Raw genomic sequence first — 21,838 nt, 5'->3', positions numbered from 1 at the left:
GAAAATTAGCCATGGACACACTGACATATCTGTGATGCTGGGTATGTTCTAGCCTTGATCTTGCACTGGTAACTGACAAGTGCTTGACTACTTTCTGAGACTGAGAGTTTGGTAAGAGATTCTAGAAGATAATCTATGATTACATTTACAAAACCATTTCTTATTGACAGGCATTAATCTCGTAATTAAAAGTGTTTAGCTACTTGCCTGATTATAAAACAACGTTAGCATTGTTAATAGTTGAATAAATCAAACACATACAAAAGTCTAAAATTCTATGCAAAGATTCTTTTCTGAGAGGCAACTTCTAATTTTACACCTGAAAACGTGATCAGTTTACTGCACTCTTTTTGAAGCATTAGGAATATATTAAGACAAATACAATCACAGAGAAATTCCATAAGCTTCTCAATCTCATCTAAACTGTTTAAAAGATACTTTAGAAATAATTAAGCACTTATATATAAGTATAAATGTATAAAATATAAATAAGTGTAAACATAGCTTTTTAAACATTAAAAACCATTTTTAATGCATAGAGTTAAACAAAACCAACAGCTAAAATGTCATATAAAGATTGAAAAGTAGATGAATATCCTGTCATGACCCCTAACCTCCCTTCCCAGAACCATACTCTCTACTGTTTTCATGCATCATCCTTCTAGGGAAATTCTATGCACACCACAAGCATATACAATAACGATAAGCTTGACACTAGTACCACTATTAACATTTACTGAATAGGTTCCGTGCATGCACTGTTCTAGGCTCTTCACATGTAAAAGCCATTTAGTCATTTTTACCATTTAATAGACGTGGAGACTAAGAGAGGTGTGAATAAGGTCTTCAAGGTCGCAGAGCTGATAAAGGACGCAGTTTTCACAAGAACCAAGGCAGCTTCACACCTAGGACCACCACCAGATCTACAGTAGCTCCGCACGTCGATTCTTAAAACAATGTTAGCAAACTACACATTGTTCTTCATCCTGTTCTTCTAAGGTATGTGTACTTTACATCTAGTTTAAAATTTTTGGTTAAAAATAATTTTTCGACGTTTATGACTCTGCTCTACATGTATAATATACTTTATTGCCAGAAATAAGGTAACTGAAAATGTGATCCCGCTTTCACTTTTAGAGGAACCAGAATAAAAGATTTTTCATATAAACAAGGAAAAAAAGGTTTTCAATTATTTTGCCTAAAAACCCAGAGTTTAAATTTTGAAGCTATAATTATAAAAATATATTTTAAGTTCCTATCAGAAATTTAAAGGCTTTAAAATGTGAAACAGAAAATTCAGATTTCCTTTTCGTAGGATCTAGAAATCCAGTTGGAAAAGAGGCCCATTGGTGTTCACTCCGGATGCAAACTGCATTTTTTCAAGTGCTCTTTTTCTCTGCACAGCTTTTCCTTTTCAGAGCCAGTGTCTTTAATAACCTCCTAGTCACCATTTTAACAAGGAAGGCGAGCCGTATGCCAGCGCCAGCATGGTCCGCCAGCGAAGAGGAGAGCAGGGCTGGAGCGGGAGGCGGCCAGGTCCACGTCCTGGGCACAATATTAGTGTGAAATGATGGCCTCCTAAATTCTCTCAAGAATTCCTATAATATTTAACTATAATTAATAATACAAAGTTCAATATTGATTAAATGAATTTCATCATGTCATACAATTTACAAATAAAGGAAACAAACACTTAAGTCAACCTTTTAACAAATGATCTTTTACAATTTAAACACCTCACTTACCATTACTTTTGGTGCTCAAGTGTCCTTTAAATAGGCATGGTGAACCGTATCTGGGAAGGACAGAGGTTGCTCTGACTTTTAACAAAAAGATATAAATTAGGATAAGTGAAACACAACTTTCATGAAAACAAAAATATTGAACATTAAAAAATAATAAATTTATCTTTGATTTTAACTATCAGAATTGTTTTACTTTGTTTACTTATTTTAAGTAGGCTTCACGCCCAGCACAAAACCCAACTTGGGGGTTGAACTCACAACTGAGATCACCACCTGAGCTGAGATCAAGAGTCGAACTCTTAACTGACTGAGCCACCCAGGTGCCCCTCAGGATTATTTAAAATTTTATTGTCATATTACTAACCAGCAATGATACATCAGACAGACAAAAATTCTACTGCCATAGATAAAAGGCTTTCTCTTAACAAAGTTGTTTTCATAACAGTTGTACCTTGAGACTTTAGTTTCACAAGATAAAGATAAATATATCAATTATGTTATTTGATATATATTAACTTTATTCTGTATACCAGTGACCTACCAGATTTTTTAATGATTTTGAGACATAGTGAGATTTTGAGTTAATACATATATATATTAATTATTTAGTTAATCATAGGTTACTCTGGCCTTAAAAATAATTTTTTTTTTAAAACATTTTTTTAATTATTTATTTCTAGGAGAGAGAGAGAGAGACAGTGTGAGCAGGGGAGGGTCAGAGAGAGAGGGAGACACAGACTCTGAAACAGGCTCCAGGCTCTGGGCTGGCAGTCAGCACAGAGCCCGACGCGGGGCTCAAACCCACGAACCTCGAGATCATGACCTAAACGAAAGTCGGACGCTTAACCGACTAAGCCACCCAGGCGCCCCTGGCCTTAAAAATAATTTTAAGAAAGTAATCCCCTCACAAAGTAGTTTAGTAAATCAGAAATTATATAACGTCACTTTGTAGAAATCAGAACTTATTAAAAGATGTCTTAAGGTTCATCTAGTCCAATCTACTTGTTTGGATCCTATCTCCCCTAAAGCCAAAGTTAGTGTCTCATCTTTCAGACCAGATGGATGGAAAATTAGATGCATAACTCATTACAAAGTTAATTTATTTCCTCGAAAAATAGATTCTGTATTTGTAGCTACCAAGTGTTTAGAACCTTCAAGATAAGAAGGCTGAGTATATATAGAGTTTAACGGAATTTAACATGCAAAACATGAATACTGTATCCCTAAGACATGTTTTAAATGGACAAAATGGACAGTCTGCTATCAGGTGGGCTACTATAAGCTATAAAGGCGTGGAGGGAACACAAAGTCTGGAAGAAATATGTATGACTGAAAATAGAAAAAGAGGTGTCCAGATAGAACTAGAATCCAAGACCAGAGAACAAAGTCTGCTAAAAGAGATTAAAATAGGAAAACAACTTGAGATCAGAATGTCTAAGAAGACCCTTCTGTATCAGAGGCCAGAGAGTGGGAAGGAAAAAAAGTAACTTATTATTTAGGACAAGAGAGATCAAGGTTATACCATTTGAGTTGGGAATGACAGTCATGAAATTAGCATAGTTTGTTTATACCAGGAAAGAAGGGGATCTGAAACCTAAACATACAAAAAAACAAATTAACCAACAAAAGCTCTCAAGCAAACCTTATTTCTATGGAGGAAAAAAAAAGTGTTTCACTTTTTGCCTTCCCAGAACTCAATGCCCCTGTATCTGGAGACAGGACCTCAACTTGCCCTTGAGGAACCACTAGTCCCTCGCCTTTAGTCCAAGCAGTTCAAGTAGAGCTTATTCTACTGCTCAGAGGTGGGCATATAATCCAAATCTGACCAGCTATGTTGAGTGAACCACGAACGACTATATGACCCAGGTCCAGCCAATGACACACAATCCTGGGTCTTTTACTGGAACCATTTGGAAAGAGATACTCTTTCCACTGGGCTAGAGCCTAGGCAAGGCAGAAATAAGCCTGGCCATCTTGCACCATACAAGGGGATCTCAGAATGAAGCCTACATGGAGAAGCGTGGAAGCCAGAGGGATTCCTGGTGATATTGTTTGTGTCACTGGTTCTAAATGAAGCTCTACCCTTACTAGACTTTTCTTTACAGGAGCTAAAAATTCTCTAAGCCAGCTTTATTTGGATTTCTTCACTTCTACTCAAAAGCTAATTTACTGAATACTAACTGTGCCAGGTATTGTTCTAAACACTTGGTAGCTACAAATGCACTTGATCCTTACAACAATCCAATGAAACAGGTATTATCATTGTCCCCACTTTACAGATGAAGAACAATGAGGTAAAACATGTAATTTGCACAAGATTACACAGCAACTATGTGTAACAGATTCAGATTTTGGATCTGAATCCAGGGAAACTTGATAAATGTTGTGTGTTCTAACTATTTCACTGACCAGCCATTCCTCCACCTCTCTCCCTTCTTGGGCCTCTCTATTCCCTGAGAAACAATAAAATTAAAATTAGGCCAATTAATAACCCTACAACGTCCTCTAAGTATTCAAGTGAAAGAACAGTTGCATGTCTCTCGCTTTATTTTTTATTAAAAATTTTTTTAATGTTTTATTTATTTCTGAGAGAGAGAGAGAGGCAACATGAGCAAGGGAGGGTCAGAGAGAGAGGGAGAAACAGAATCAGAAGAAAGCTCTAGCCTCTGAGCTAGCTGTCAGCACAGAGCCTGATGCAGGGCTCGAACCCACAAACGGTGAGTTCATGACCTGAGCAGAAGTCGGACGCTTAACCGACTGAGCCACCCAGGCGCCCCACATCTCTCACTTTAAATCAAGTTAGAAATGATGAAGTTTAGTGAGGAAGGCATTTTGAAAGTCTAGATAAGGCAAATCTAGGCCCCTTGTGTCAAACGCTTAGCCAAGTTATAAAAATGCAAAGGAAAAGTTCTTGAAGGAAATTAAAAGTGCTGCTCCAAGAAACACATAAATGATAAGAGAATGAAAGAGCCTTATTGTTGACATATAGAAAGTATTAGTGGTCTGAACAGAAGATCAAACCAGCTACAAAATTTCCTTATGCCAAAGCCTAATCCAGAGAAAGGTCCCAACTCACTTCATTTCTATGAACTAAGAGAGTTAAAAGCTGCAGAAGAAAAGCTTGAAGCTAGCAGGGGTTGGTTCATGAGGTTTAAGGAAAAGGAGCCATCTCCATAACATAAGAGTAGAAGGTGAAGCAGCAAGTTGCCCAGAAGATCTAGCTAAGATAATTAATAAAGATGGCTACACTGAACAGATTTTCGATGTAGATGAAACAGCTGTACATTGGAAGATGCCTCCATCAAGGACTTTCACAGCTAGAGAGAAGTCAGTTCCCGGCTTCAATGCTTCAAAGGACAAGATGATTCTTGTTAGAGGCGAATGCAGCTGGTGACTTTAAGTTGGAGCCAATACTCATTTACCATTTCAAAAATCCTAGGGCCTTTAGGAGTCATGCTCAGTCTACTGTGCCTGTGCTCTATAAATGGAACAACAAGGCCTAGATGACAGCACTTCTGTTTACAACATGGTTTACTGAATATCTACCTACCTACCTACCTACCTATCTTGGTATTCCTCAGTGGGCTCAATAGATATTTTAATTCACTGTCTTGAGGTCTACTGCTCAGAAAAAGATTCCTTTCAAAATATTACTGCTCACTGACAATGCACCTGGTCATCCAAGAGCTCTGATGGAGATGTACAATTAGATTACTGATGCTTTCATGCCTGCTAACACAGTATCCATTCTGCAGCTCAGGGATCAAGGAGTAATTTCAACCTTTGAGTCTTATTATTTAAGAAATACATTTCATAAGGCTTTAGCTGTCATTCCTCTGATGGTTCTGGGCAAAGTAAATTGAAAGTGTTCTGGAAAGGATTCATCATTTGAGAATGGTGCTGTCGAGAATATTTGTGATTCATAGGAAGACATCAAAATATCAATATTAACAAGAATTTGGAAGAAGCTGATTCCAACTCTCATGGGTAACTGTGAGGGATTCAGGACTTCAGTGGAGGAAGTACCTGCAGATGTGGTAGAAATAAGAAAACTAGAATTAGAAGTGGAGCCTAAAGATGGGACTGAATTGCTACAGTCTCACAGTAAAACTTGAAGGGATGAGGAGTTGCTTTTTTTTTTTAATTTTTTAAAATATTTTATTTATTTCTGAGAGAGAGATAGAGACAGTGTGAGCAGGGGAGGGTCAGAGAGAGAGGGAGACACAGAATCCAAAGCAGGCTCCAGGCTCTGAGCTAGCTGTCAGCACAGAGCCTGACACGGGGCTCGAACCCACAGAACCGTGAGAACATGACCTGAGCTGACGTTGGACGCTCAACCGACTGAGCCACCCAGGCGCCCCGAGGAGGTGCTTCTTAAAGATGAGCAAAGTGGTTTCATGACATCTCATGAAATGAGATTCCTGGCTAAGATGCTGTGAAGATTGGTGAAATGACAACCAAGGATTTAGACTATCATATAAATTTAGCTAATAAACCAGAGGCAAGGTTTGAGAGGACTGACTCCAGTTTTGAAAGAAGTCCTACTGTGGGTATAATGCTATCAAACAGCATCGTTCGTGAACAGAGAACATAAAAATCGTTTGCGAAAGGACGAGTCAACTGATGCGGCAAAGTTCAATGTTGTCTTATTTTAAGAAAATCCCAGTCACCCCAACCATCAGCGACCACCACCCTGATCAGTCAGCAGCCATCAACATCAATGCAAGACCCTCCACCAGCAAAAAGAATACTACTTGCTGAACACTCAGATGATGGTTAGCATTATTTAGCTAACCATTAAAAATATGTTATTAAAAATAAACATTTTTAAATGAGGGTATGTACATGTTTTTTAGACATAATATTATTGCATACTTAATAGTCTACATTGTAGAGTAAACACAACTTTTATATACACTGGAAAACCAAAAACTTCATTTGACTCAGTTTATTGAGATATTTGCTTTACTGTGGTGGAACGGACCCTGCAGTATGTCTGAGGTATGCCTGTATACTTTAAATTTTACAATTATCTTTTCCCAAGCTCTTACCTCTGCCATGGCATAGTAAGTAAAAATAATGGCTCTAAGGTTTCACATTCCTCCCTGGATTCAAAGCCTGTTCTGCCACTTACTATGACCTTGGCAAGTTAATTATGATGACCTCTTATTTACTGTGAAATGAGGATAATACCTATCAAGATGTTTTTGTGGATTAAATAATGAGATAACTTGGGAATTGTTTCTGGTATACAGCAAGGGTAGCTTATGTTGTAAAATTGCTAAAAACCATAAAAGCATGCTGGTTTGCTTTTTCTGGAACTTACGTTGACAGTGTCAGAATACACAGTTTGCTATCAATGGATAATAATCTCCTATATTCAAAACAGCACTTATTTTGACCAATGATTATCTAATAAAGGAACACTCATATTCAAAGCAAGACATCGCAAGGAACCATCTGGCAGCTTGGTTTACAGGTACTTTTAAGGGGTGCTTGGCTGGCTCAGTGGGTAGAGCATGTGATTCCTTCTCTTGGGGTGATGAGTCTGAGCCCCACATTGGGTGGAGATGACTTAAAAATATATAAATAAATAAAGATACTTTAAAAATAGATAAGAATACTAAATTGGGAGGATCTGCAGATCACTTTATCTGGTTTGAGGCAAGAATGCTACTTGTTCAGAAAATGTGAAAATGCAAAGTATTTGGATTGGGCCAATTCATCGAGATTTAAAGTTATATGGCCCCAAGAGCTCCACTATGATGTCCACTTGACCCAGAGAGTATTCAATAAAGGGCAGGTGAATATAGTGATTATGGATTAGTCCTTTGCCAATAACACTGTAGCCACCAACACTGCATCATTTGAAAACTTAAAGGAAATGCAAAATCTCAGCCCTCCCCACCAGACCTACTGAATCATAATCTGCATTTTTTAAAAAACTTATTTATTCTGTGTGTGGGAGAGAGAGAGAGAATGCGCGTGAGCAGGGGAGAGAGGGAGAAAGAATGGCAAGCCGGCTTCGCACTGACAGTGCACAGCTCCATGTGGGGCTCCAACCCGCAAACCGTGAGATCATGACCTGACGGAGATCAAGAGTCCAACTTAACCAACTGAGCCACCCGGGCGCCGCCATAATCTGCATTTTAACATGATTCCCAGGGGATTCCTATTCACGTTAAAGTTAAAGAATCCCTGGATTATTTGTTTTGTGGAGAGGAAGGTGGTTACAGAAGGGAAGATTTCATGTTTAACTGATTACCTAAGATGTGCCAGGGGTTATATATCATCTGCATTTAATCTTCAAGAACTCTATGACATGGACATTTTACTGCCACGTTCGAGAGATGAGGAAACTGAGGGTCGTCCTTGTGGAGAGCAAGGACACTTGACCTGGGGGACCTAAATTTAGTTCCTCTGCCTCGGAGCCACCAAGGTAAGAAGGCTGCATGCCCCGGAGTTCAGGAGACCGGGCCTCCAGCAGTCAGGGCCACAAATTCTGAGCAGGCAGGACCTCCTCCCCCTCTTGTGCGCGGGGTTAACACTGGGGCCAAGAGGGACGCGTAAACAGGGGACCTGGCGCCCCCAGGGCGCGGCCCCGACCCGCGCACCCGCGACCCGAATCCCGGACCCCAGGCCCAGCTGCGGGCCGGCGAGAGGCGGCGGTCGCCCGTGAGAGTTCCCTTTACCTCTCCGGCTGCCATCCATGCTGAGATCCTCTTGCAGCCGCCGTGGGGACACGCGGGTCCCCTTCCGTCCTTCCCCGGGCAGGGCCAGCCCGGGCAGCAGAGGACTGGCGCGCAGGAGCCGGCGCGGGGCCGCAGCCGCTGCAGACCGTCGCTAGGCCCGTTGCTAAGGGCCGAGGCCGCGCGCCGGGATTGTGACGTCACCGCGCAGGGACGTGCTCTCCCGCAGCCGGGCTCCTGGCGGTACGCGGAGGGAGGGGGAGTGCAGTTGAGGGTTGTGGGGGCGGGGAGGGGATTACTGGGCGGGGAAAGTGTCCCAAACCGCGGTCAGTGGCCCTGGGATCCTGCCAGTCGTCCACAGAGCTGCCTCCTGTCAGGAACTAAGTCACCAGCACCTGGTAGGTCTTGTCCCTGCGGGAAGAGCGGGGACAAGGTGGCCTCATCTGGTATCCACGTCCCCTGGGTCCCGGAAAGAAAGCAAACGCAAATGTTGCTTGAGGTCAGGGTAACATTCAGCCAGTTCCAAATAGTTAAACTTCAGAGCAGTGCATGAACATTTGGATTAGTGAAAATCCTGGGGATGAAAGATATCTATATACTTACCTCTTGATTTTTTAACCTTAAGAATCAGTTTGCATTTCCTTTCTTCTTTCTGAGCTCTATCCCTCTTCCCTCCCCACACCCAGCCCTTTCCATCTTAAAGCTCCGATCTGTTTTTCTTTAGGCTGGAAGAGAGTTGCAGTATGAACAAGGCGTTGGTTGATCTGTGGCTTTCTACTATTTAATTTTGAAGCAGTTACCCACCTTTGGATCCTTGGAAATAAGATAATAGAGCAGGGAGCATTCTGTAAAGTGGTGCTTCTCATCAGTGGCACCAATGACGTTTTGGGCTGGGTGCAAAATTTTTTGTGGGAGGTGCCCCGCACTGAGTAGGGTGTTAGCAGCATCCATGGTCTCTACCCACTAGATGACAGTAGTAACCCACCCACTCCACCTCTGGTTGCAAGAATATCTCCAGATATTACCAAATTTCCCAGGGGTGGGTGGCAAAATTGCACCCCCTTTGAGAACCATTGCTGTAATGGAAAAAGTACTGGCTTTGGAGGCAGATATGTGGAACTTTTCTGCCACTTGTGAGCTCGATCTTTGTTTGGAAACCTCTCTGAGCCTCAGGTCCTTCTTTTCTAAAATGTAAAATGCTATTTTAATGCTATTAAAAATAGCATTGTAGTTACAAGGATTAATACGTCCGCTGCCTGAAAGTAAAATCAGGTTTTCAACAAATAACAGGTTTCTCTCTTTTTAAGACCCTCCCTATCGTAGAAAAGCTGGGATATCAGAAAATTTCAGACGTAAGGGAGCAAGTCAGGAATCCTATGACGAGGAAAGGGGAAGAAGCCAGAAATTCAGTCACAGTAACATCTGATTCCCTGGATCGCTAAGACTAGGAAAAGGAGAACATTAGATTTAAAATCTGAGGAATGGAGGAGTATGTGTGATAGCTCTGTGGCCCCAGCAACAAAGGTCGTTTGGAAGGATTCATGGGTGGAGAGTCACATGTTACCTAGAGAACAAAAACTACCTACTCACTGATGCTTGAAATCCCTGTCTAAGAACATGAAGCCTTTTATTCCACTACTGGCATCTGGAAAATACCTTGCGTATAATAGGTCTCCGGTAAGCATTTGTTAAATTGAATTAGAGCTGAAGCTTAAAGAGCAAACACCCCTGGGAAGGTAACACAGTGACTCGAGTCACACAAAGTTGATGCCAGCAGCTCCTCTTATGAAAGTAAATTTTAGGATGAAAAGTAGATATTACTCTGAAATATCTCCAAGGGTCTCCAAGATCGGGAGAAGATTTTAGAGACCACATTGCTTGGTACCCAACTTCAACTGAAGCCGTCCTTGTTTCATTACTTAAGTATTTTGGTCCAATTCTTTCAAGAATTTACTTTTTCCTTCCAATTTTAGCGGTGAACATATTATCCTAAGTTCAATTTAATATGTTCTTGGCTTTCACTCTGCATGCGTAAACAAGAAAGAGAGGATCCTTTCTGGTTGCTATTCCCAGGAGGTAATCAGTGATCCTAGGCAGATGCATACAGCTAGTATGGGCTTATGGTAGAGTTAGTTCCCAGAAGTGCCCTTCCACTGGGAAGAATCACTACCAGGTGCAATGGACTTGGAGAGGGGCCATTCCTAAAGACCTTTTATTGAATATTTAAGTATGAATTTCACTTTAAGAAATTATTCCTTGGTATATTTTTGATATCTAGAAATTTATATGTTGTATTTTAGGAGGAAAATGTTTTTTGGCCCTAATGAATTGGCACACTTACTTTTATTTTTAAAATTTTTAATGTTTTATTTATTTCTGAGAGAGAGAGAGCTCACGCGTGAGCAGGGGAGGGTTAGAGAGAGAGGGAGACACAGAATCTGAAACAGGCTCTAAGCTGTGAGCTGGTGGTCAGCACAGAGCCCGACGTGGGGCTCGAACCCACAAACCTTGAGATCATGACCTGAACTGAAGTCAGACGCTCAACCGACTGAGCCACCCAGGCGCCCCACACTTACTTTTTTTTTTTTTTTTTAATGTTTTTATTTATTTCTGAGAGAGAGAGAGACAGCGTGAGAGCGTTAGCAGAGAAGGGTCAGAGAGAGAGGGAGATACAGTATCTGAAGCAGGCTCCAGGCCCTGAAGTGGCTGTCAGCACAGAGCCCGATGTGGGGCTGGAACCCATGAACATGAGATCATGACCTGAGCCAAAGTCGGACGCTTAACTGACTAAGCCACCCAGGCGCCCCTGGCACACTTACTTTTATTATTGGGTTTCCATTTATGTCTTAGCTGACAGAAAGTATAAATAAGATTTATGCTCATTTGCAATAATCATTCATAGCCTATTTTTCTATTTATCTCTAATTCCCTTTATTAGGCAGGTGGCTTTTTTATTCCACTCTTGTTTTAATGACTCAATTAAACCTCTATTTTATTGGAGGAGTTCTAAGCCCTTTGGAACTGGAGATATAAATAAACTATGTATCACACATACCGTAATATATAGTCTATTTACTATATTTTGTTTTATATCTTATAAAATCATTATATTATTATTTCTACATTTAATCTATCTATTTATAGATAGCCCTTAGTTTCACCATCCAGAGGATTCCTGGAACTCTTGTCTGTCTGTTTGGACATGCTTAACACCACGGTGAAAATTATCCACTGAAAGCAACAAGACATAAAAGGCCAAGGTGATTTTTTCCATTCATTGGGTTATCATGAACACATCTTAATCCTGAAAGGATTAAAGAACAAAAACAAACATTTAGGAAAAAAAGTTTAAGGAGATAGGTAGCAGGGCAGAGTAAAAGAAATGCAATTACATGATGTGTGTGCGTTTTGTGTGGACTTCAATTACAAAACAAAATCCCTTAGGTTGTGGTGACTGAAGAGAACGCTCTTAGTCATTCTCCAATCAAAATACTGCAGCTCCCAATTCATCTAATACTAAAAGGGAAAACAGAACTTGGACCTTGGAGGGGTTAGCATGTTATGTAGTCATGGATTAATTTGTTGTTTGTCACTAGAAGGGGATTTAAGAAAGTTTTTTTTAGAAGGTTTTTTCTTTAATGTTTATTTGAGAGACACAGTGCGCATGAAGCACACACATCAGAAGAGTGATAGAGAGAGAGAGAGAGAGAGAGAAAATCCCAAGCGGGCTCCATGCTGTCAACACAGAGCTTCACACGAGGCTCGATCTCTCCAACCATGAGATCATGACCTGAGCTGAAATCAAGAGTCAGATGCCTAACCCACTGAGCCACCCAGGCACCCCAAGAAAGTTTTGAGCCAAATCCCTGTGAGCAGAGTGGCCAAACTGAGGCAATATTAACCTACAAATCTTACTCAAGGAGTATAAAATGTAACTGAAAAACACTTTTAAAAATGACTCTGAGGTAGAACTTTTCCAATTATAGTTAGTGACATGCATGCCGAGTTCTTTTTTGAGCATATAGGAAAAAAATTATTGTGTTGTCTAAAGATCCTTTATGAATTAAAAAAAAATCTGCATCACTGTCAATCTAAACCTTGATTCTTCTTAATTTTCTTGTTTAAAGCAGGAGAGAATAGAATGACCATAATTCTTCATACAGCAAGATGTGCCTCACAGACAGAAGAGAGGGATAGCAGGATATATTGACCCCAAATGACCATTCTGCGTTCTGGTAAGGAATAGAACTTTGATATCTCAGCACAAACATAATCTTGCACACAGTAAGTGATCACTCTCGGAACTATAGCACCATCTGGAGTTTGTACTGCATTTGATGTGCTCCATTCTATACTTTATCTTTATTTTTCTTATAGTGGAGAAGAGCACAAAATTACGGCTCTGTAGGCAGTTTAGTTGCTGCTTATTATTAACAAAAGAGTCAATCATACAGTGTGGCTCTTAAATGAAGGCTGCTAGAATGGCAGATATTAGGCCCACTAATACCTGTCACCGTCTTTCATTGCTCTCGTTTCTCTCCCGCTGTGTTCTTTACATCTTTTCATCCAATTAAGAGAACAAGTCTCTGTGAACGGAATTTAATTATTCAGTGGTTACTAGGTAACCTGTCCCCCGTAGCTTAAGAAGAGCATTTCACCTCTTCTTCCACTGCCAGTCAGTGGCCACAATACATTGGGGCAATGCTTGGCCTAAAGGCTTGGTAATCTCCACCTAATGTCCTTTGTTTACAAGTGGCTTCACCGTTACAAAGAAAGCAAAACAAAGGACATAACCAAATTATCAGTCTATCCTGGTAATATTTGTTCCACTTTAAAAGCAGAGTTTGGAGTTTTAACAATTAATGGATTTCCAGGAGTTCGCAGTGAAGCTCTGGTAAGAGCATGTAGAATCCCAAACTACCATACACAAATCAATCAAAACAACTGGGTTTTGTAAAGCCACTGATGAGAACTGTCCTTTATTGATGCCCTATCTAGTTTTTCTTAGGGATTCAATCTCCTCTCCTGTCATACTTTGTCTTTTAGGATATCTGCCTGCAATAGACTCCCCAAACACTTTGAATTATTAGGCTGAATGACACAAAATTGCTCTTTTATAAATCAGAAGTCCTCAAATACAGACAATGCTTTCTTTTCTTTTTAGTTTTATGGCTCGATTAATACAAATATGACATGCACATAACCTGTCTATTCATTTTCTTCGCTGCGCAGCCTGGCTTCAGGATGGGTGGCTCTGATGGCCAGCTGCGCTGCTCTTTCCACGGTGGCTTTGTGGTTCTTAGAGGAGACCTTGTGAGCGATCTCTGCACAGTAAGATTTGTCGCACATACAGCACTTCAAGCTTCTTGACCTTGTGGACTAGGAACTTCCGGAAGCCACCTGGCAGCATGCGCTTTGTTTTCTTGTTGCTCCCGTAACCAGCATTGGCCGTCAAGATCTGGCCCTGGAATCTTCTGTGCACCCTATTGTCAATGCCTCTGGGTTTCCGCCAGCTGTGCTTAATTTTGACTTATTGGTTTGACTGGTGCCAGAAGAACTTCTTGGTCATCTTTTTATTTTTATTTTTTTTGAGAGAGAGAGACACAGAGAGAGGATGCAAGTGGGGGAAGGGTAGAGAGGGAGAAAGAGAATTCCAAGCAGGCTCCGCACTGTCCGTGCAGAGCCCAATGTGGGCTTGAACCCACAAACCATGAGATCATGAGCTGAGCCAAACTCTGACGCTTAACTGACTGAACCACCCAGGTGCCCCTCTTGGTGTTCTCTCTCTCTCTCTCAAGCTTATTTATTTATTTTGAAAGAGGCAGAAACAGCATGAGTGGGGAGAGGGGCAGAGAAAGAGAGGGAGAGAGAGAATTCCAAACAGGCTCAGTGCTGTCAGAGCAGAGCCCGATGCGGGGCTCGAACCCACAAAACCATGAGATCATGACCTGAGGTGAAACCAAGATTTGGACGCTTAACCAAAGGAGCCATCCAGGAGTCCCTTGATTCTCTTTTTAATTATCTTGGGCTTCACCAGAGGTCTGAGGGCAGCTGTACGGCTGAGGAGGAGATGGCTGTCACTCCAGCACTGCCTGAGGAAGAGAGGGCCATCTGGTTTGACTTAATAACTTGAAGTTATTTGGAGGGCACCACTGGAAACTTAGATATAGATCAAGACTTCATTAATTGAGCAAGTAGGCCTAGGCCATAAAGGTGGGGGTTTTTTTAACCCCCTCAGATATCCTCAATTTCTGACTTGACTTGGCTCAGATATGAGGTTTCTCATACTCTCTGTGAGTCCTTCCATTCCCTTGCCTGCAAACAATTATTCAGTGTTCATTATGTTCTGTGTTTTTAAACAAAATCAAAACTGACCAACAATATGAAAATGTGTTATGAAAACAGCTTCTTGTCATGTAACATTAAATGTCCACTGAAGTTTTTACCCACAGGCAACCATAGGTTAAAGAAAAAATTTGTGAGTCAAGAAGTAAATCCAAGAGGCATTTCCCACACTGAGGGCACAGTCTAGAAATTTTGGTTGTGCTCTGGGAACAGAAAGACTTCCTCTGTGTCATTTATAACATGCGGAGTGGATGTTTATATATGATAAACAGACAAATAAGAGACTGAGTGATTCTCTGACCCTTCTTAATTTACTTTTTAAATGAGGCTGGAAGTGAACAAATATGTCTTCTTGCACCTCAGAAAATTTGAGGGCTAGAAGGATGCCAGTGATCCCCAAACCCAAACACCCAACTTGTAGAAAACACTACTAGAGCACAGAGAAGGTGAATAATTAGCCTATACAACTCAGCTTTCTGACTCTTAACTTACTCATTCCACTAAATCAAGAAGCTAGACAATTATTTCAGTGACATTTCATTATGTACTTTTATGTACGTGCTACCTAAAATAATGGAAAATTTGTTTTCATATACAATCATGGACATATAAAATGGGAAAGGTAAATGAAACTTTGCTTAAGTCCTTTCCCTTAGGCAAACCTGTATCTAAGCTGTCTAAGATAAGTGTATGTATATTTTAAAGTCATATTTTTTCTAAAAGACTAACATATCTTATTCTTCCAAGATGAAATAGAACTCAGTTGAGCCCAGTTTTTCTCCTACCCTGAAGATGATTAATTTGCCATAATCTAAGAAAGACTATCATTGACATTGAGTTTAGGAACATTTTATTTATTATTTACTTATTTTATTTTGTTTTGTTTTGCTTATTCATTTACTTTGAGAGGGGGAGAGAGAGCAGGGGAGGGGCAGAGAGAGAGAATCTCCAGCAGGCTCCACACTGTCAGCACAGAGACCCCATGGGGCTCGATCTCACAAACCATGAGATCCCAACCCAAGCTAAAATCAAGAGTTGGATGCTTAACCAACTAAGCCACCCAGGCACCTCAGGATACTTTATACTAGAGATTTATTTCTGAGAAGAGGCAGCTTCTCTTTTTCAAGGATGGCAGAAAAGAACAACACTAATACCTTCCTATAAACTAAAAACTGTCACCTGTTATATCAACCCTTAATTTATTAATGAGTTATTCCAACTCATTAATGAGCACTTACTATGTTTAAGACCCATGACTCTTCAACTCACATTTTCTTTTCAGATTCTATAATTCTCTAGCTCACTTATAGTGATCCTGGAAGCTGGACATTTATAGAGATATTATAAAGTGTCAGGTAACATAGAATAGCCATTAAGTGTGTGTTGGAATCCACCTGCTTTTGAATCCTGGCTTTGCTGTTTCCTAGCTGTGTGACCTTGACCAAGGACTCCATTTCTTCGTGTATAAGATAGCAGAGCATAATAGTAGTGTCTACTTTATATGATTGTTGTGAAAATGATGAGAGGTAATACCAATAAATAGCTGACCAAAGTGCCTGTCTGGCTGCCATAGTTTGGTTTCCCAGAAGCAGACCCTAGGACAAGGATTCAGATACACGTCGTTTATTTATGAGGTCATCCCAGTAAACGCCAATAAGTGAGACAGAGAAGGGAAGGAAGCTATAAAGGATTCTATCAATTAGTGCACAACTGGAGCTCAGTCCCTCCAGGGAACTCGGGAAACAGAACACCACAGAATTATCCTACTCAAGGGTGGCGAGCTGGGGTATTTATCCACCTTCCTCCATCAGACCAGGTCTAAGAGCTGCTGGGCGGGGCCAGAGGAGCGTGGGGTAGGGTATAATTCCTGAAGGGCAGGTTAAGTGGGCTTCTGTGTTCAGAGAAAGCTCTAGGCAATAAGGTGCAGGCACTCACTGTTGCAGTTGGGATTGGCATTGACAGGGTCCACTTCCCTGGTGACAGTAACCATTCAACATACATTTACTCCTTGTATTTTTTTTTGTTTGTTTTTGTATTTTATTTTTATTTATTTATTTATTTTATTTATTTATTTATTTTACAAATAGTTTATTGTCAAATTGGTTTCCATATAACACCCAGTGCTCATCCCCACAAGTGCTCTCCTCCATGCCCATCTCCCCCCTCCCCACCACGTCCATCAGTCCTCAGTTTGTTTCTCAGCATTCAGAGTCTCTCATGGTTTGCCTCTCTCCCTTTCCCCCACCATTTCCCCCCTTCTTCTCCCCCATAGTCCTCAGTTAAGTTCCTCCTAATCCTATACGTGCAAACATATGATATTTGTCCTTCTCTGCCTGACTTATTTCGCTCAGCATAACACCCTCAAGTTCCGTCCATGTTGCTACACATGGCGGGATTTCATTGTTACTCATTGCCATGTAGTATTCCATGGTATAGATAAACCACATCTTCTTGATCCATTCGTCCGTTGATGGACACTTAGGCTCTTTCCATGTTTTAACTATTGTGGAGAGTGCTGCTATGAACATTGGGGTACATGTGCTCCTATGCCTCAGCATTTCTGTATCCCTTGGGTAAATTCCTAGCAGTGCTATTGCTGGGTCATAGCAGAGTTCTATTGTTATTTTCCTGAGGAACCTCCACACTGTTTTCCAGAGGGTCTGCACCAGTTTGCATTCCCACCAACAGTGTAGGAGGGTGCCCGTTTCTCCACATCCTCGCCAGCATCTAGAGTTCTCTGATTTGCTCATTTTAGCCACTCTGACTGGCGTGAGGTGGTATCTCAGGGTGGTTTTGATTTGTATTTCCCTGATGAGGAGGGATGCTGAGCATCGTTTCATGTGTTTGTTGGCCATCTGGATGTCCTCTTTGGAGAAGTGTCTGTTCATATCTTCTGCCCAACTCCTTGTATTTTTAAACGTTGTTATCATTAAGTAACCTCTTGAGTTCTTTTCTTTTTAAAAATTTTTTTAGTTTTTAAATAGTTTATTGTCAAGTTGGTTTCCATGTAACACTCAGTGCTCATCCCCACAAGTGCCCTCCTCCATGCCCATCTCCCCCCTCCCCCCCACCCATCAGTCCTCAATTTGTTCTCAGCATTCAGGAGTCTCTCATGGTTTGCCTCCCTCCCTCTCCCCCACTATTTTTCCCCTTCTTCTCCCCCAGGGTCCTCCGTTAAGTTCCTCCTAATCCTCCTATACGTGCAAACATATGCTATCTGTCCATCAACTGACGAATGGATCAAGAAGATGTGGTTCATCTATACAACGGAATACTACATGGCAATGAGAAAGAACGAAATCTGGCCATGTGTAGCAACACGGATGGAACTTGAGGGCGTTATGCTGAGTGAAATAAGTCAGGCAGAGAAGGACAGCTACCATATGTTTGAATTCTTTTCCACTTGCATATGACTGGCACAGAGAAGGGGTTTGTTGTGAACACCTGTTATTTTTGTCTGTCCGGCATTCTTTCCCTTTTCTTCTTGTGGGAAACACATCCCTTGTCCTTTGGGTGATGGTCTCCATTTTTCCTCTTTCCTAGTCCCCTCTCTCCTCCTGCCCCTCCTTTATCATAGGAAGGGGGAGTGTGACTCCAGCTTGGCCAGAATGTGTCCAGCCTGCTGGCTATGGGGATTGATTCAAAGATGGGCACAGAAACGGAGTCAGCATCCGGCCCTATCAGCATCTTCTCTGGGACCTAGCTGCTACAGCTATTAGCACTGATTTTCTGCTGGGTTTGCTGAGCTGGGAGATAGAGGTCTGTGCTGCTGACAGCTCTTTTGCTCTCTTTGGAAAGCACATGTACGACAGATAAGGGGAAACAGAAAGAGAGGGGCGGGGGGGAGAGAGACAGAGGGGGGAAGACAGAGAAAAATATCCTGAAGACATTATCTGAGCTCCCCCAATACAGCTCTGGTGGAAGTATTTGAACCTGACCTCCCAGTTATATGAGCCAATAAATTCTTTGCTGTCACATGCAAGGAAAGAATCCTAATGGACACATTTGTAGCATTTCATGCTCCAAAATTGTAGAACATCTTTTAACACCTCATCTTCCAAAGTAAATTCCCAAGTAGTTATAAAAGCTGCTAGCAAGATGGTGGAGGCACGTATGTACTAGTGGTATCTTTATATTCTGGAATAGCCTTCCTCTCCTTTGAGGTTCTGGCATTTCATACTTTATTGCTCAGCCACAGCATTGGATAACTTTGGATTACCCCATGAGAAAGTTATTCCCTTGGCAATTCTTTCACATCAAGAAGAAAGTCTCCATGTGATCCTAATATGGCTTTAACACCTGTCATTTTAGCTAATCTTCCTTTTTTAACAAAGGCTGAAGTTCAGTTTCAGGCCATGGTATTTGAGGGCATCCTTCTTTGTCTTTGTGGTGCTTGCTTATGGCATCTACTACTATTTTTCCAATTATACTTGAGGTATAGTTTTTCTTTTAAAAATGTTTAATTTAAAAAGTGAGTAAATTCAAAGGAAAACTATATAGGAAACAAGAGTGTTTGATGATGTAACAATGTGGCGAAAGTCATGTAGGCAACACTTAAATGACTGGAATTTGGAAATCACCTGCTTTGTATAATGGTATCCCTGCTTCCAGGGTAAAAAGAAAGGGGGGGGGGGATTAGGTAGACAAGGCATCACTCAGATTTGCAGAGGCTGATGCTCTAGTGTGATTTTGATGAAAGGACAAAATGGGTTTATTGGGAAGTTTCAGTTTCACGTGGCGGTAAAAACACAGAACATTTCAATTTTTCCAAGTCACTGCTTTTACCTGTGTTCTAATGCAGTCCCCTCCCACTGGGTCACAGGGGCTTTTAAGGACACTTCAGCCTGATTCTTTAGGGGTTTTTTTTGGTCATTTTCTATAATTGAAACACCTTCAGTTTTTAAGACTCAGTTCTGTCTATCTGAAAATGTAACCTTTTGTCAGATCTAAGTCTCTTTTCATCCTCTCCCCCAGCACTGGCCATGCTAGGAGGTTCTGATGGCTGGTATTGGAGGTGCCTGGCTGGGATCAGCTTTCACACACCCCTTCTCCCTACCTCCTCGTCCTGGCTCCACTGATATTGAGGGGGAGAGAAAAAGGAATAAGATAGGCCAAGTTCCTTCTTTGATCTGATGTCTTTACTTATCTCCCCACAGGTGGTTGATGCTGTTCTTCTAGCTCTTTGTCTATGAACTCAATGTGGAGGAGTGGGGGCTCCAACATGCTCTTCTCATGGCGTCTCATCCCAAGCAGCTTCCCGGGATGTAGGTAATATGTTGCAATATTTGATTCCAAATGAACCCCACTGGTTGCATTTCTCGCCACTGTGTTAACACACCTCCCTGTTTGGCCGCTGCATTAGCAGTCCCCAGCCAGACTGAAGATCGCAGCCTCACTGACTTGCAGGTGTGCGGGGGTTACTTTTCTGTGCATTTTGGGAAGTAGAACCATGGGAACAGTGCAGGGGAGGGGAGTGGCCCCTCTGTCCGAACACCCTCCACCCTGCGTTGTCTCCTCAGTTCATTCCCTTCCGTCTGGATCACAGGGACTGGTGAGCAGATCCACTGGCTAGCATAGACATGTATGTAACCAGGGAGTGGAGTCAGAGTTCCCCTTTCTGGGGAACCTATGAATCCACCAATGAACGATCCTCTTGCCATCTTCCTCCCTTCGTTTTCAGGAGGGAAGAAGCTCTCCTTCTTCTTCTTCTTTTTTTTTTTTTTTAATGTTTTATTTATTTCTAGGAGAGAGAGAGAGAGACAGCGTGAGCAGGGGAGGGTCAGAGAGAGAGGGAGTCACAGACTGAAACAGGCTCCAGGCTCTGAGCTGGCAGTCAGCACAGAGCCCGACGCGGGGCTCGAACCCACGAACCGTGAGATCATGACCTAAGCGAAAGTCGGACGCCTAACCGACTAAGCCACCCAGGCGCCCCTGGGGAAATCTTTCAGATACCCCTTCACCAAGTGGTCTCCAGTAGTAAGTCCCAATGATTACACCAGTAATAAGTCATGTCGATACAATGTACCTCCTGAAATAATGCAATTCACCTGTGTGCTATTTTTTTCCCCTTGGATCTGTAACCTTTGTCCAATCAGGAGAAAACACTAGACAAACTAAAATTGAGAGAGACATTCTAGAAAAATATATTACAAGCACTCTTCCAAAGTGGTGAGGTCATGAAGTGCAAGGAATACAAAGGAAATGTGTTGGACCAAAGGTAACTAAGGAGATTTGATAACTAAATGAAGGATCTACCTGTAGCTCCCGGGATTGGATCCTGGAACAGAGAAATGACATTAGTGAAAAAAACGTAGAAATTCTAATAAAGTCTGTCATTTAGCTAGTGGTTCTGTATCAATGTTAATTTCCTAGTTTTGATAATTATAGTTATGCAAATCATTGATGTTAAGGGGAGTTGGGGAAAAGGTAGTTGGGAATTCTTGCAACTCTTCTCTAAGGTGAAGATTATTTCCAAAAAAATTAAAAAAAAAAAAAAAAACTCCCACAAAAAACCAAAAAACTTTACTCAGGTTAGCAGGTTTTATCCCACTTCAAAGATGAGACTACTGAGGCAGGAAGTGATTAAGCGACTTTCCCTAATTTTAATGAGTGCCATATCTAGTGTTTCAACTCTGGTCTGTGTAACTGTAAAGCATGCCTTTTTTCATTACCCAACTATATTTTAAATCATGTTTCCCCAGTTTGCAAGCTTATAGGACAACCTTTTTTGTTTTAATTCCAAGGTAGAGGTGAACCTTTGTATTCCCAGCACCTAGCAAAATGATTTCTTTAAGGAATGTGTCCAATAAGCATTTGTTGGTTAGGATAGCATTTCTTTCCTCAAGAGTGTGAGTTATCAGGGCACCTGGATGGCTTAATTGGTTAAGTGTCCAGCTCTTGGTCGGACTCAGGTCATGATCTCAAGCTCCATGTCAGGCTTTGTGCTGGGCATGGAGCCTGCTTAAGATTCTCTCTCTCCTTCTCCCTCTACCCCTTTCCTGCTGTGTTATGTACTCTCTCTCTCTCTTAAAAAAAGAAAAAAGGAATGTAAGTTTTTTC

At 41.4% G+C, this 21,838-nt stretch overlaps 1 protein-coding gene and 1 pseudogene across 4 annotated transcripts in view; both read right to left on the bottom strand.

Moving 5' to 3' along the window:
• SPATA7 (spermatogenesis associated 7) overlaps positions 1 to 8,591 on the bottom strand; it is a 38,560-nt gene extending 29,969 nt beyond the window's left edge. For all 4 annotated transcript variants that reach the window (XM_039232555.1, XM_039232556.1, XM_039232557.1 and 1 more), the window contains exons 1-2: positions 8,438 to 8,591; positions 1,746 to 1,820 (exon numbers count right to left, since the gene is read on the bottom strand). In XM_039232555.1, coding sequence (XP_039088486.1) covers positions 1,746 to 1,820; positions 8,438 to 8,456 — 94 coding nt within the window. In that variant the 5' untranslated portion in view covers positions 8,457 to 8,591. The remainder of the gene's footprint in view (positions 1 to 1,745; positions 1,821 to 8,437) is intronic.
• Positions 8,592 to 13,616: 5,025 nt separating this feature from the next.
• The window catches only part of LOC120232082, a 29,993-nt pseudogene continuing 21,771 nt past the window's right edge, over positions 13,617 to 21,838 (bottom strand).

Source organism: Hyaena hyaena, unplaced genomic scaffold (genome assembly GCF_003009895.1).
Source record: "Hyaena hyaena isolate Hyena2069 unplaced genomic scaffold, ASM300989v1 scaffold_67, whole genome shotgun sequence".
In the NCBI taxonomy this organism is placed as follows: Eukaryota; Metazoa; Chordata; class Mammalia; order Carnivora; family Hyaenidae; genus Hyaena; species Hyaena hyaena.
Note: the sequence above shows the minus strand (reverse complement) of the source record. Positions and strands in the feature narration are given on the sequence as shown.